Raw genomic sequence first — 16955 nt, 5'->3', positions numbered from 1 at the left:
ACAGAAATCGAGATTCCTGACTACAAGAGGTACTTTAAACTCTTTATTAGTACATTTCGTTGGATTTATGGTTGTCAATTGGGGTAAAGTATGCCTTTTTTGGGAATCTGTGAATTAAAGTATTATAAACCCTAATTATGCGAATCTTTGACTGAATTAGAGTGTGCATTTGTTAAATAATTAGTTAATTAGATTTACTTGTTTACTGTTAATTTAGTGCATAGTCAATGTGAATTGCTTTTACTTGCTGTAATTGGTGAATTGGTTGTTGTTGTTTACTGTAATTACTGAAATTGGTTATTGTTGTGTGTGCTTTTGTTGGTGTTGTTACAGAATGGACACAGTGGACTTAAAAATTACAGTAGGGGGTGCCTTTATACCTTCTTTAGCTGGTAAAAATAGGAGGGTGTTAACTTGGGATGGTGGGTGGGTTTATTGGATGAGAAAAGTGGAAAAAAATAAGATAGATGTACACTTTTTGAGGCAAGAAGCTATACATGGGTTTGTGTATGTGAATGTGAAGGTTCCTAGGGGGTTTAGTTGCTGGTATAAACAAAAGGGCAAGTCTTGGGTGAATGGTAAAAGGGAGCTTGTTGATGGTGAGGTGAATGGTTTCCTAGAGCCTGTGAACAAAGAGGGGGCATGTGAGATGTATGTTACCAGTCATGAGCCAATTGAAGGGACTAACAAAACGCCCTTCAAATGTATAGCTGGGAATGAGCTAACCCCTGCACAAAGGAAGGAACTGAAAAAGAGGTTTGGTGGGCCTAAAGTATATAAACCCAGCCCAGAACTTAGTAAGCCCACTGAAGAAGAGCCATTTAGGAAAAGCCCTAGGTTAAAAGGCATTGTTATACATGACAGAGAGGCTGAGGAAAGGCTTCCTAGGGCAGAGAAAGTGAATGCTAATACACATAAAGGGAAGGGTAAACTCACTGCTGCAGATAAGGGTAAGGCTAAGGTTGGGGATGAGACTGGAAATTTTGCTAATTTAGTGAGAAAAATAAAAGAAAGAGTGAGGAGCTTAAGTGATGACAGTGATGTGTTTACTGATGAGGATGGTGATACAGAGTCTTCTGATTCTGAGTTGAGTGATTTTGAGTTAGAAGTTGATGAGGGAGAGGAGGACTTATACTCTGATGATGATGAACAGTGGTTGAAGAAAAATTTAGACCATATTAACAGTGAGGTGAAAGGCAGTTTGAGGGGAGTTACTGAAGGAGGGGATCAAAGTGATGATGAGGACACAGGGTTTGACATAGAAAGAAATCTACAGAAAATTGAAGTGGGGGTTGAAGAGGAGGCAGCTTGTGATTCTGATGAGCTAAAGAGTGTGGAAGGTGATTCAGATGATGATCAGGGTAGTGTTACTTGGTTTAACCCTGAGACATACTTTGAAAGGGCTATCAAATTTGTAGTTGGTCAAAGGTTCAGTGATGTGCAAACAATGAGAAAAGCTTTGAGACAACATGCAATTGAAAATAAGTATGAGTATTACCTTCTTCACAATGATTCAAAGAGGCTAACAGCATATTGCAAAAGGAAATGCAAGTGTGTGTATAACAAGAACAGTTGTAGGATAGTGAAGTGTACATGTAGTAAGGGTGTTAGGTGTAGGTTCAAGTTTTATGCAACAAGGCTTGTGAAATCAGAGGCTTGGCAAATTAAGACACTAAGGCTGAAGCATAGGTGTGTTAGGAGTAAAATGAACAACAAGGTGACAGCAGAGTTCCTTGCTGACAGGTACTTGGAGGAGTTCAGGGGCAACCCCAGATGGAAGATTAAACAGATTCAGGACAGGGCCTTGCATGACTTGGGGATCAAAATTACATACTCCAAGGCTTGGTTGGCTAGAAGCAGGGCAAAGCTTATAATATATGGCTCTTCATCAGAGCAATACTCAAAGGTTTGGGACTATGGGAAGGCACTGCTGAAATGGAACCCAGGGAGTGAGTGTAATGTGGTGGTGGATGATATTAATCAAATTGAAAGACCAATTTTTATGAGGATGTTTGTGTGCTTAGCTGCACTTAGGGATGGATTCATTTCTGGTTGCAGACCAGTAATTGGGGTGGATGGGTGCCATCTAAAAGGGGCATACCCTAGGCAGATCTTGGTTGCAGTTGGAAAAGATGGCAATAATGCCATCTTCCCAATTGCTTGGGCAACTGCAGAGATTGAGAACAAGGACAGCTGGTGCTGGTTTCTGGAGAGCTTGCTCAAGGTACTTTGTGTGTATGACCAAGGAGATGGCTTGACTTTTATGTCTGACAGACAAAAAGTAAGTGGGTTGTGTTTGTGTTTAAATTACTTTGCTTTATTTGAATTTTCTGTACACTAACTTGTTAGTTTTGCCTTGTGTGTAGGGTCTCATAGAAGCATTTGCAGATGTGGCCCCCAAAGCTGAGCTCAGATTTTGTGTGAGGCATATTTGGTCGAATTTCAAACTGAAATTTCATGGTGCAACTTTCAAGGAATTGTTCTGGGCTGCTGCTAGGGCAAGCACTCTGGTAAGCTTCTATTTAGGTTCTTTTATGTCAGTTTTATGGTGAACTATAATGTATGCTAGGAACATTTAGTTTTGCACATATTTGCATGTCTTTCTATTTTGTGAAAACTGTATGCCATGTGTCTATGTTGTGTTAAATGGTTGTCATGTGTGTGGTTGTATCAGTTTGAGTTTGAAGTTGCTATGGAAAGTATCAATTTTTTGGATGAAGAAGCATACCAGTGGCTGTCAAACATTGACCCCCAGCACTGGTCTAGGCATGCTTTCTCTACAAACTGCAAGTCTAACATGTTGTTAAACAACATGTGTGAGACATTTAATGCAGTGATTAGAGATGCCAGAGACAAGCCTATTCTAACTCAAATGGAATGGCTTAGAAGATATATGACGAAGAGGAGTAATGACAAATGGGAGGCAGCAAAGTCTTGGGAAGGTTTACTAACCCCATTTGTCAACAAAGTCTTTGATGGGTTGGAGAAGTATGCCATGACATGTGAGGTTACAGCTTCAAGGGATGAAATTTATGAGGTGAAATACAAGGATGATCAGTGCATTGTGGATCTACAAGAGAGAAAATGCACTTGTTATAGATGGGAGTTGAGAGGAATACCTTGTGTCCATGCATTTGCTTGCATAATGGACAAAAGGGATGATCCTGAGTTGTATGTGCACCCACATTACTATAGGGTGACATACTTGGCTGCATATGAGAACCCAATACAGCCAATGCCTGGCCCTAAGAATTGGGAAAAGGTCAAGCTCAGACAGCCTTTGCCACCTATGCTGAAAGTGCAGCCAGGAAGACCTAAGGCAAAAAAGAGAAAGCTTGAACCAGGGGAGGGCACTTCTGCAGCACCTGAGGGCAAGAAGCCAAAGGTGAAGAAACAATGCAAGAACTGTGGTGGGTTTGGCCACTTTGCCAAAACATGCAAGGCTGAAGCAGCACCAGAACAGCCTAACCCACCTGCAACAAATCCAAAGGGTGGGAGGCCACAGATGCAGACTCCTTGGCTTAAGGAACAGAGAAAGAAAAGTGAAGAGAAAGCAGCAAGACAGGTATTTTGTGTATTTTGTGACTTGAGTGTATTTAGTGGCTTTGTTTCTGAGTCTTGTCATACTGTGATTGCAGGCTGCACTGAAGTTGCCACAATATCAGCCTCCAACAACATCACAGGCTGGGTCAAGTAATGCTGCACTTGCAACTGCTGTGTCAAGCCAGCCTGCAACAAGAACAGAGCCTTTGCCAACTCAGCCTGTTAACAGGAGCAACAGGAGCCTGAGTCAGCCCACAAGAGTGCCAACAACTACTCCTCCCAAAGTCAAAATACAGACCAGGTCCAAGCTTCATGTAATGACAAGCAAGAAGGACAAGGATCTCAATCAACTGTGACCCTAGGTCTACTCATTAGTATTTTGTAATAGACAGCCAAGTTTATTTGGTAGTTGAACAATGGTAGTTGAACAATGATTTTGCACAAAGGTGCCTTAACTTTTGTCTCAGCCAATGTAAAACAATTAAAAACATTGTGTTGCAAGTACTAATACGAAATGTGATATGTTTCTACCAAAAAGTTCCATTTCTCATTGATTTAGTTAAAAGTAGTACAAGAAATGTCATCCCAACATCCACACATAATAATTCAACAAAAACACAACATAAGTTGGGGATTTTTTTTGTTTCTAAGCATTCCTAAATGAACCTAATATCTAAAATACATAGCTAGTACCAAACCAAAACAACAAAACACAACAATAGCATTAACTGTGAGCATTTTCTTTGTTGTTGCATTGCTGCCATGCACTTCCTTGATCATCTTCTTCCTGTCTGAGCTAAGAGCTTTGCATTTCATCTTCAAGCTGTCAATCTCATTGAGCAAGCACCTCCTTTGTCCACTAACATCATCAACTTCCCTCTTCATGTCATTCAGCTCTCCCTTCATTAGTTTCTTGTCCAGCAGCAAGTTGTTAATCACCTCTGTTTGCCAAGGTGTTCCATCTGGTTGATCCACCCACTCAAAAGCTTTACACCCCCTTGACTCAGTCACAGGATCATAGAATTTGCAGGTCCTAAACTTGCGTCTAGGGTTCTCCCTAGTCCAAGCAGTCAGCCTAGACATTGGAACTCCACATTGGCATTTTTTCTTTTTTGAGGGTGACATGCTAACTGAAGACATTCCCTTCTGAAATTCAGTAAGAACAAGAATGAAATTAATTGTATTTGAACACAATCACCATAATATAACCCTAATTTCAGTAGCCAATTCACATAACAAAAACCCCCAATCTAATTTAATCTTACATGAACCCTAAGTATTTTAATTGAAATGGGGTTTAATTGACCTCACAAAATGCCCAATTTCAATTACTCTTAGCAAATGCAACATAATCACGCAACGAATTGCCAAAAAATTACAACAGAAATCACGAAAATTGCTAGAGAATTAACGACAATGGATTACCTTTTTGATGCTTGTTGTCGAGGAGTTCAATTGATTGTTTGATAATTAGAGGGTTTGAGATTGTTAAGGTTGCCCAAAAATACTGATTTGTGAAGAAAATCGCAAAAATTAATCTCCAATCTGCAAGAATTTGGTGTACAAATGAAGAATTAGGTTTAAATAAAAGGGAAATCGAGAGAAATTTGGGAAAAAATCAAAAACTAGCCGTTATGCTGGGCCCCACAAGCGTTTTCCGTCACCTGAGCTCAGATGAGGTGGTAAAACTGATGTTTAATTTTTTTATGAGGTGGTAAAGTAAATGTTTTTTTTTTGGAGGTGGTAAATTCGACAAAGTCATTATTTGAAGGTGGTAAAAATGAAAATAACCTTTTTATTATATTAAGCAAGTAATTTTGGAGGGAAAAATTTAAATAATATGCTGACACAAGTGTCCCTCTAAGTTTCGCTTTTAGTATTATGTAATTGACTTTTTTTTTCTTTGCTCCTGTTTGAAGAATTAATTAGGGACTATTTCTTCAAAGATGATGTTCCACTTTGTTGTTGACTGGTTTCAATATGTGAATCTGTAACACCCTAGAAATTCCTTTCTTCTAAAATACATGTTTTGCTCTTTTTAAAATACGAAATAGGAAATTCTAAGACATTATCGCCACCATGAAAATGGCTAAGGCATCAAAGACACACAGTGGAAGACTCTCTTTAAAAACCAATAAAAACAAATCAACTTAAAAGTCAAACCAATAAAAGTAAAGTCAAACCAAAGTCAAACGAAGTTAACCTACAACTTAGAACCATTATAGGCCTTTATTAAAATCGAAATAAGATTTAAAACCTTTGTGTTAGTCTCACAAACAAAATATATAATATTCAAAACAATAAATCACATCATATTCTTATGGAAACTAAGCATGATTTGCTTTTCACTCATGCCCATCATGAATATGCTTCCTCACTTGAAAAACTTCTCTTTCCTTTGTCCCCACTACTCGCCATTAGAAATGGGTCATCGTAGGGCCAAGATAAAGACAAGGTCAAACAAACATACCAACACACAATTAGCAATGTTGAGTACATAAGCGTAAGCAGTACACACTAACATGCTTTCATCATATCATCACACAACTTACCTTGCTGCACCTGTTTACAAGCATACAACATACAACATAACCAACTAAAAAATCACTAGATTATTTATTTAGCTTGATTATGCATCGAACGGGTTTCCCCCTAATCTGCCCCAATAAAGGGGTACTAACACGGGCGCTAACCGTGCCAGTATAAAAGAATCACTCGTAAGTGGCGGAATTCCTACGCATAATAAAAAGGAATATACAACGTCCTGTACTCCCAGTAGAAGTTATGGTCAAATATAACGTCGCATAAATCCCCCATATGTTCACACTCGAGGTATATACGTCCCAAGAGTTTTGGTGCGCAATCTCTTTCACTTTACGTGATTTACATATTTTTAGACTTTGTGATGTAACACCCCAATAATTCTCTCTTTAAAAACCTGTAAATACCTTTAACAATTTGCAAGAGAATTACTGACGTGCTACCGTCACGTGTTCAAACGTTAAGGCTAGTTCAGAATTTAGCAGCGGAAAAACTAACTCAGCTATCAATAAGTTTCAAAACCAAAAATCAAAACCAAATTTAGTCTTACAAGTTGGAACTATTAAGGCCCTTATTCAAAACCCAATAAAAGTAGTAAATAAATCAAACCAAAGTTTAATTTAATCCAAACTTATGAAATGTAATAAACTGTGAGATTAATCAACACTCCACTCAAAAACCCATCACCTTGATGCAAGTTCTGATTAGGTAAGACCTGTGATTAGTCTGCTCCCCAATATTACAAGTGTAAAAATTGGATCATTACAGGGTCATTGAAAGGCGAAGGCCATGACCAAGAAAAGACACACAAAAGCACGCAATCAGCAACACTAAGTACATACAAGCTACAAAATATAGCAAAGAGCCCTAGCATGTTACTAAAAATCAATCTGCACACACACAATATAATCATTAACTCGAACACATGACTCAATTGTTAACATTACTAAGACTTCACTAATTAATAATAAATAATTCATTTCATTCATTGATTGGATTAAGCAATAGACCAGGTTGTCCCCTATGCTCCATTTTGGAACATTAATAAAAGAAAACCCTATGCCTCCTTTCGGAAACATTAATAAACATCCAATGGCAGACGGGCGCGACTCCGTGACCATAGCTAGTATGAGATCTCATCTAACTCATTATAATTTTAAAAGTATTTGAAAACAAGAGACTCGTAGATCAGACGACCTCTGAAAAGTACACGGCTAATACCCCGTGTACCCCAACCCTTGTTTGTCAATACTCCAGATGTGCACAATCCAGAGTTTTATTGCTCATCCATCTTGCACTTTACGTGATTTACCAATTTAAACTTGGTGATGACTCAAATGCAAAACAATACAACCAATCATACATCCATCATTCAAACAATTCAAATTTCCAATTCAATTCTTGATTTATTAGTGACAAACAATATTTAGTATTGAATCTTTTAACTACCTCGGTGTATAAACACCTTAAATGCATAAGGCACCTCAATCCTCAACCTCGTCTTATAAGACTTTAAATCTCCCTTTACTCATTCCATTTCATTAATCATGAACGAGTAATACAATAATTCATTCCACATATTCACGTATCTTTTCCTCTAAGCTCATCTTGCATGTTAATGCATAAATAATACTTACAAGATAAATTAATACGCAATTCTCATACATGAAACAAAGCCAATCACCACATTAATCACCAATCAAACTTACTACCGTACAATTCCAACCAATCTACAAGTTTCCTAACATGATTCTAAGGTTTTCCAAGTCCTTAAACATGCTTCTAAAGTCAAGGTTTTCGTATCCTTGTACGTACCTTGAGTACACGAGTTGGTTGGCCACTTACGGAACTAAAAATCGCCTTCTACAAAGCCCTCTCCTAAACCAAACAATAATAATTCAATTAATACCCAAGCAATATAATTTACAGCAATATTAACTTACTTTAAAACCCCTTAAACCATTGAAATAATGCTTTTAATTATATAGCTTATAACATAAAATTCCAACAACTTTAAAGTAAGGATTATAATCTGGGAATTTAGTTTAAGACTATAAAACAACCTCATAAACATCTCTAATTGAAATAATCATTATATAGTAGGTTAGTATGTTAAAAACCTAAAAATCCATCATAAAACCATGATTTAAAACCTTTAAACCAAGATTAAAAATCTGAAAATTTAATTTAATAGTAGAATGTATGAATACAACAATCTAAACTTAAAATATATAATTAGAATTCAACTAGTTTCATAAAAACTCAATTAAACCTTCAAAATTCAATTAAACAACACTTTAAAACCTTCCTTTTTGCTAGTATTAAAAGCTTATATATTATTCTTAAAATTTCCTACATAAAAACATTAAAATACATACTTAATCATAAAATTACAGTAAGTTTAAAGCTTTATAAAAATCTGAAAATTTATTTTAAACATTAAACCTTCGTTAAAAATCAAAAACTACCCGAAAACCATATTTAGAGGCTGAATTTGGCCACGAGAGGGTGGTGTTCACTACCAAAAGTAGTGAGTTTTGATTAAAACGTTATTTACACATGGAAAACACTATTTTTTTTTTTGCAAAAATCAGACGAGTCAGAGTCAAAACGTGATTAATAAAAATTAAGAACGGAAATCATAAATTAACTACGAAAAATTGAAAACTTTCTTTTGAATTAAACATCATCATAATCATAGTAGAATCACAATATAATCATGCTTAAATTAAATAACTTTAGCAACACGTTTTTAAGCCCTAAAACCATGAAAATCAAGTTTTAAACCCTAATTTTTTAACTAAATAAATCTGAAGTTTTGATGCATAATTTAAACATAATAAAACTTATAAATTTATAATATTTTATAATTCATATACATAATCAAACCATAATAATAACAATTAAATAACAAAAATTGATAAAGATTTAAACTTGGGTTGAATTAACAAAAGAAGAGAAAACAAGAGGGAGGAAGAAAATAAGACTAACCTTTTTGTGTGGGGGAAAATTTGGGGATTCATGGGGTATTTATAGGAGAGAATTGTAGGGTAGAATTTGGTCTCATGAAAATAATGGGTCAATTAAATAAACAAATGGGTTAGGCTTTATTTTTATAGTAATGGATTGTAGGATATAGGTTCATAAAATAATTTAGCCTAAAATAATTTTTGACCCAAATTAGTAATTTGAAAATTAAACTATGGAAAAATACAAATAATGTAGGGTTTCGTAGTGACCCACACTACGCGGAATGAAACTCGCCAAGACCCGCCCCCATAATAAATGCAATTAACAAGCAAAACATAATTAAAAGCATAATAAAGGATAAACGATTATACCTTTGACGCGTGCTTCGCTCAACTATGAGCTCTTACTTGAACCTCGAAAACACGAGGCCTCCGACGGGATCGTACCCTCGAACCCGACCCGAGCGTCCTAAGCCTCGAAGGTTAGTCGAGGCCCAGACAAATATAAACTTGGAGTTTTACGAATTTCAAGGTATACTCAACAATGGAGTTGCCTTTACTTTTCCACTCAAGTGTCCTCCTCAAAATCCCAACCAAGTTGGTATTTATAGAGAATGGGAACTTGAATCCCATTTCATGATCAATGTGGGATCATGTGCAAAATCATTAATTTATTTAATTCTAAATTAAATAACTAATTAAATGCAATCACAATGCAACAAGTGTCAAGGGGAGAGAGAGGGTTAGGTGAGGACCATGAATAGGTGGGGGGGACCATTGCCTTGCTCCCTAAGGCTTTGCCCAAACCTTGGTCCCCACCCCTCACAAAACCAACATCAAGGGGCTGCTGGGCTGCTGCCAGCTAGCACGCCAGCTAGCACTGCCAGCTAGCCCAGCCATCCAGCACAAGGCAGCAAGCATCAGCCCAGCCAGCCATGCGCGCTGCATGCTGCTGTGCTGGGTGATGCCCATGCTGCGGCTTGCTAGGCGCTGGGCGCTGCTGGCTGCCTAGCTCTCCCTTTCACATGCACACGCATACGCCTACCCAGCATGCGTGCTGTTAGCGAGCCACGCATGCTGGGCATCGCCTATCGCATAGCTACGCACAGCCAGGCCAGCATGCACTAGCACTCGCACACGCATAGGTGTGCTGTGCTTGGTGTGTGGCCTGCAATGATGCCTACACACACGCAAGGATTCCTGGCATGGTGCTGCTGTTGCGATGGTGCGAGACACACACGCACACGCACACACGCAAGTGCCCAGCACTGCGATGGATGTGCTTGGTGCGTGTGGTCTGCGATGGCGCCTAGGCATCCAGGCAAGTACGCTGCTGTGCTGCGATGGGCTGCCTAGTGCCCCTGGTGCGCCTAGTTCTAGCGATGGGTTGCCCCGATAGTGCCTAGGCACCCATGTACGCATGCTGCGGTGCTGCTGTGCCACGCGAAGGCACGCACACACACGCACATGGTGTTGCGATAGGCAGCCTAGTGCGCCTAGCACGCATGGTGCGCCTAGGCTTGCGATGAGCTAGCCTAGCCTAGCTACGGCTATGCTCGTACTTGTTGCTTGTGATTTTACGACGCTTGGCCTCGACGCCCTAGGCTCGATATCCGACGACTCATTAAATCCTTCGGATGGATTGGTCGTCTCAGATCGGTTGTTCGATTGGGTTCGACCCGAAGGGTTCAGTTAAGATTAAGCTGTAATATTAACTATACCTTAATATTACTGATCGGAAGCGGCCTCCACCTAGGCATTCCGATCACTTGATCTTACTAAAGAATTAGCTCTGTAATAATTCTGAACCCTCTATAAGAATAATACACTTGTTGGAATGACACCATTCCTTTCAAATAAATATTATAAATAAAATAAAATTTCATTTATAAAATATTTAAAAATACGGGGGATTACTGGTGATGACTCTCAAACCATAATACAATCAACCGTAATAAATCATTCAAGCAATCAAACACACCAATTTAATTCTTGAATAATTAGTGACCACATAAATTAAATGTTGAATCCTTTTTAAACTACCTCGATGTTATATAACACCTTAAGTGCATAAAGCACCAAATCATATCCCTCGGTGTTTAGAACACCTTAAGTGCACTTAGGCACCAAGATATAATTTAATCCTTGTGTACATAGACACTTGAATAGCTCTTTTCTCATTCTTATTGTTGGATATTTAGAGTGTTGATGGTTGCGCGCTCGCGACCATGAAGGAGCGCCCGCGCAAGTTTGGCGCGGCCGCGCAGAGAGCGCGCCTAAACCGCGCACCTCTTTGGAAATTGGCAAATTGGAAGGGTGAGGATGGCGCGCCCGCGCTGCTGGTCGCGCCTAAACCACGCCCCTCACTGCCTTTTTGTGAATTCTTGCAGATATTGTGAGGAGCGCCCGCTCCACCTGGTGGAGCGCCCGCGCCTCCCTGTTTCGCAGTTTTTTCTAACGGTTGAGTCTTTTATTAAAAGACTTATTTCGTGAAAGAAGGATGACAGAACATTGATTCTTCATCTCCCAAAAAGTATTTCTCCACATTTTCTCTCAAATTTCTTGCAAACTTTTGTGAGGAAAACTCTTTCAATTAATCCAATCTTGGTGAATTTATCATCTTTATTTCGATTCTAGTGCTAAGAACGAAATTGCTGTCAACTGTATCTCAAAGAGGATTTTCGGTTTAACCCAAGCACCGTGTGGGGGAAATAAACCTCTTTAGGAAAGTGTATACACGCCTTTGACAGTGTATCAAGGAACTAGTCTTACGGGACATCGGGATTCTCATGTTCATGTTGGTTGTTCTCGGCTTGGAGGAAAGGCAAGTTTGATCAACTTCACATTAGTGTAGTCTTTGTAAATTTCTGTAATTTCTTAGACTTAGATTATACTTGACTAAAATACATTGTGTTGTATTTGATACTTACAATTACATTGTAATAATTTATTTTAGATTTTGTTCCCACACATTATTATAAGTGTTTTTCTTAGTGAAATCACTTTAAACCTAACAATCTAAAGAGGTTTAATCTTAGAATTTATCAAGTATGTCTAGTGTGAAGGAATTAACAACAAATTTTGTCAAACTCAAGAAGTTTGATGGTGTTAAATTTAGAAGGTGGAAGAAGAAAATGTATTTTCTTCTTACATCTCTAAATGTTGCCTATGTGATAAGTACTCCAAGGCCGGATGAACATGAGAATGAGACCTTGGAATCAGTTCAGGAGAGATCGAAATGGGAAAACGATGATTTTATTTGTCGTGGTCATATCTTGAATGGTATGGAAGATGATTTATTTGATGTCTATCAAAACATTGAGTCGTCTAAGGAGCTTTGGGAGTCCTTAGAGAGCAAGTATATGGCGGAAGATGCATCAAGTAAGAAATTCTTAGTTAGCAATTTTAATAATTTTAAATTTGTTGATGGTCGGTCCATAATGGATCAATTTCATGAATTGCAACGTATCTATGGTATCTTGGAACAACATGGAATAGCCATGAATGAGTTGTTTGTTGTTTCTAGAATTATTGACAAATTACCCCCTAGTTGGAAAAATGTTAAGCATGACTTGAAACATAAGAAAGAGGACATGACATTGTCCGGTTTGGCCACCCATCTTCAAATTGAAGAAGGGATTCGTGCCATGGAAGGAGCTAAGGATGGAAATCCTAGCACATCTACTGTGAACGTGGTAGATGAAGGGAGAGCTAGTGCATCTACTAGTGGAAAGAGGAATAATAATAATTCTTCCAAAGGAAAGTCCAAAAAGCAAGCAAACAATAACAAATTTGCTTGTTGGGAATACGGTAAAGTTGGTCACCGCAAGAAGGATTGCTTTTATTTCAAGAAAAGGATGGAGAAAGCCAAGGAGGGTCGTGCTAATGAAAGCAAGGACCCACCCACCAAAGGTAATCCAATTCATAAAGTTGAATTTAATTCCGGTTTGGATTTAAATGCAACGGATCCTAACATTTTTATGATGCAGGATGATGACTCATGGTGGATTGATTCGGGGGCTTCAAACATGTGTGCAAGAGTAAACATTAGTTCAAAACCTTTCAAAAGGTTGTTGATGGAGAAGACCTCTACATGGGGAACAATTCTATCATCAAGGTTCTTGGAAGAGGACAAGTTGAGCTTGTGTTTAGTTTGAGGACTGCAATTATTCTTTGGAATGTTTTGTATGCTCCGAAAATTAGTAGGAATCTTGTATCCGGGCCTACCCTGAATAGTCTTGGCTATAAGCTTGTATTGAAGCTAATAGATGCATAATTACTAGGGGTATAACATTCATAGGTCGTTATTATTTGGATAATGGTTTGTTTAAACTCTCATTGAGAGAGAATTGTGTTATGGATGATATGTGTTTGAATGTTGTTGACAATGTTAATCAAGTTGATTTAAATTTGTTTGATGTATGGCATTCAAGGTTAGGACATGTGAATTATAATAAAATGTTTTTTATGTCCAAACAAGAATTGATACCTTCTTGTGATATTTCTCCTAATAAATGTTCTACTTGCATGTTGAACAAGATCACTAGAACTCCTTTTAAGAGAGTTGAGAGAAGTTCTAATATTTTAGAACTAATCCATAGTGACTTGTGTGATTTTCATAGTACTCCTTCTTTGGGGAACAACAGATACATGATTACATTTATAGATGATTATTCTAGGTTTTGTTATGTGTATCTTTTGCATTCAAAAGATGAAGCTTTAACAAAGTTTGATATTTATAAAAGAGAAGTAGAACTGCAAGTAGAATCATTAATTAAGAGAATTAGAACTGATAAGGGAGGTGAGTATTATGATCCGGCTTATTTCCAATCTTTGGGTATAATTCATGAGACTACAGCGGGTTATGCACCACAATCAAATGGTGTAGCTGAAAGGAAAAACAGAACTCTTGAAGAAATGGTTAATTCCATGTTATCTTACTCTGGTTTGAGTGAAGGGTTATGGGGCGAAGCAATGTTGACAGCTTGTCACATTCTTAACCGGGTTCCCACTAAGGGAAAAGAATCTACTCCTTATGAACTTTGGTACAAAAGAAAGCCAAACTTGAAGTATCTCAAGGTTTGGGGTTGTAGGGCAATCGTAAGAGTGCCCGGCAACAAGAAAAGAAAGCTCTGTGAAAGGGGCTTGGATTGCATATTTATAGGTTATACTGAGCATAGCAAAACCTATAGGTTCTATGTAATAGAACAAAATGACTATATATCGATTCATTCGGTTATTGAGTCAAGAGATGCAATTTTTGATGAAACTCGATTTTCATCAATGAGTAGACCGAAAGATATACAAATCAATGCCAATGATAGGGAGATAATAAAGTTGAATGATCAACTTGAAACTCATGAAAGTACATTCGATAATGAGAATGTTGAAACTCCTCAAGTGAGGAGAAGTACTAGAGAAAGGAAAATTAGGAATCCTCTAGATGACTTCATAACTTATTTAGTTGAAGGGTCTAGGGATGTCCTTAGTTCTACTACTCCATATTGTTTTAATATGGATAGTGACCCAAAGACTTATAGCGAGGCAATATCTAGTCAAGATAGTGCATTTTGAAGGAAGCTATAAATGATGAGATGGATTCCATCATGGGAAATAATACTTGGGTCATTGAGGATTTACCTCTTGGTTGCAAGTGGATTTTCACTAGGAAAAGGAGACCGGACGGCTCCATAGTGAAATTTAAAGCCAAATTGGTTATCCAAGGCTTTAGGCAATAGCATGGTGTTGATTATTTCGATACTTATGCACCGGTTGCAAGGATTACCTCCATAAGGTTATTGATTGCAATGGCTTCGGTATATAATCTAGTGATTCATCAAATGGATGTCAAAACGACATTACTTTATGGAGATTTAGAGGAAGAAGTGTACATGAAACAACCCGAATGGTTTGTTTTGGAAGGACAGGAAGATAAGGTGTGCAAATTGGTTAAGTCATTGTATGGACTTAAACAAGCACCAAAGCAGTGGCACGAAAATTTGATGACACGATTTTTGTCCTTTGGATTCAAAGTGAATCAAGCTGATAAGTGTATTTATAGCAAATTTGATGACAAAGGTCATGGTGTCATCATTTGTCTATATGTTGATGATATGCTTATCTTTGGTACAAGTCTACAACAAGTAGAATTGACCAAGGAATACTTATCCTCATCTTTTTAGATGAAGGATTTGGGGGAGGCGGATGTCATTTTGGGCATCAAGATTATTAAGGACAATGGAAGACTTATCTTAAGTCAATCTCATTATATTGAGAAGATGATCAAACGGTTTAATATGTTTGATAAGTGTCCCATGAACACCCCCATGGAACCTAATGCACTACAAGAAAATAGCCGAATTCCGACGGACCATTTCCGCCGGACATGTTTTTCCGTCGGAAATTCATTAAATTCCGACGGAATAAAATTCCGCCGGAAATTTACGACGGATTTCCTACGAAATAAAAATCCATCGGAACTTATGGGCTTTCCGACGGAATATTCCGCCAGAAATATAATGTTCCGACGGAAATAAAATCCGTCGGAACATCCCGACGGAATATTCCGTCGGAAAGTAAATTTTTCCGACGGAAATACAATCCGTTGGAGATTTCCGACGGAATATTCCGTCGGAAAGTAAATTTTTCCGACGGAATATTCCGTCGGAAAATAATTAAATAATAAAAAAGAAACTAACCCATAAAACCCTAAACAAAACCCGGATCCCCCTTTCATTCTCATTTCTCTCTCCTCTCCGCCACTCTTCCTCTTCTCTTTCCTCTCTTCTCCTTCTCTCTCCTATCTTCTCCTTCTTCTTTTACGTTTCTCTTCCTTCTCCATCTCCTCTCTTCTCGTTCTTTTCATTCCTTTCTCTTTCCTTTCTCCATCTCCTCTTTCTCCTTCTTAACATCAACAATCGCAACAACAACAAGCACAGCCGCAACAACAACATCAACAATCGCAACAACAACAGGCACAACCGCAACAACCACTGCCGCTCAACACCTCCTTCAACCACTAGTCGTTGCGTTGTCCGCCGTCAAGCACCGTAGAAGGTTGGAAATATAGATTAAATATGGGTTAGTTTGTAGATCTAGTTTTATTTTCACAAATTTATGCTTATAATTAATTTTTATGATGAAATTGTAATATAAGTTTTAAAATTTTGTAATGTGAGTTTGTAATTTTTCGGATTTTTGGACTATTTAATATATAAATTGTTTATTTTGATTTTGTGGTTTTTGTTTCGATTTTGTGGTTTCGATTTCGTTTTTATTTTTTTTATTTTTGAAGTTTCGATTTTTGGAGATCGATACGGTGGTCTGGGGTGGGTGTGGGTGGGGGTAGTTTGGGGTGGGTGTGGGTGGGGGTAGTTTGGGGTGGGTGTGGGTGGTCTGGGTAGGTGATAAGTGGTTTATTTGACCACTTATTGTGTAAATTTAAACCCGATTTTGCGATCATTTCCCCTCTTTCTAACCCAATTTTGAATGAAAATGTTTTGTCTCGGCTTTCCCCCCCTCTTGGTTTGTGTTTGTCCATGTTTTGCAGGTCTATGGACTCAATTAGGCAGGCTTTCGGTGCATGAATCGTGTTTAAGACAAGAGGATTGAAGATTGGAGAGGGCGCTCCAGGGGAGCGGGCGTGCACCTCTCATGGAGCGGGCGCTCCTCGACTCTAGCCACATTCTGCCCAAGTTCAGGTGCTGTTAGGAGCGGGCGTGCACCTCTCATGGAGCGGGCGCTCCTCGACTCTAGCCACATTCTGCCCAAGTTCAGGTGCTGTTAGGAGCGGGCGTGCTCCTCGCCAGGAGCGGGCGCTACTCCCTTTGAAGATTGAATCTGCCCATGCTGCTGGAACAGGGGAGCGGGCGTGCATCATGTGAGGAGCGGGCGCTCCTCCCT

At 38.5% G+C, this 16955-nt stretch overlaps 1 protein-coding gene across 1 annotated transcript; it reads left to right on the top strand.

The window, feature by feature from the left end:
- The first annotated feature begins 2773 nt into the window (after positions 1-2773).
- On the top strand, positions 2774-3899 carry LOC110699113. Its single transcript, XM_021876604.1, has 2 exons — positions 2774-3565; positions 3639-3899. The coding sequence occupies exons 1-2, from the start codon at positions 2798-2800 to the stop codon at positions 3897-3899; spliced, it is 1029 nt and encodes a 342-aa protein (XP_021732296.1). The 5' UTR covers positions 2774-2797.
- The last annotated feature ends 13056 nt before the right edge of the window (positions 3900-16955 follow it).

Source organism: Chenopodium quinoa, unplaced genomic scaffold (genome assembly GCF_001683475.1).
Source record: "Chenopodium quinoa cultivar QQ74 unplaced genomic scaffold, ASM168347v1, whole genome shotgun sequence".
In the NCBI taxonomy this organism is placed as follows: domain Eukaryota; kingdom Viridiplantae; phylum Streptophyta; class Magnoliopsida; order Caryophyllales; family Amaranthaceae; genus Chenopodium; species Chenopodium quinoa.
The sequence above is the reverse complement of the archived record's forward strand: the minus strand, read 5'-3'. Positions and strand labels throughout refer to the sequence as shown.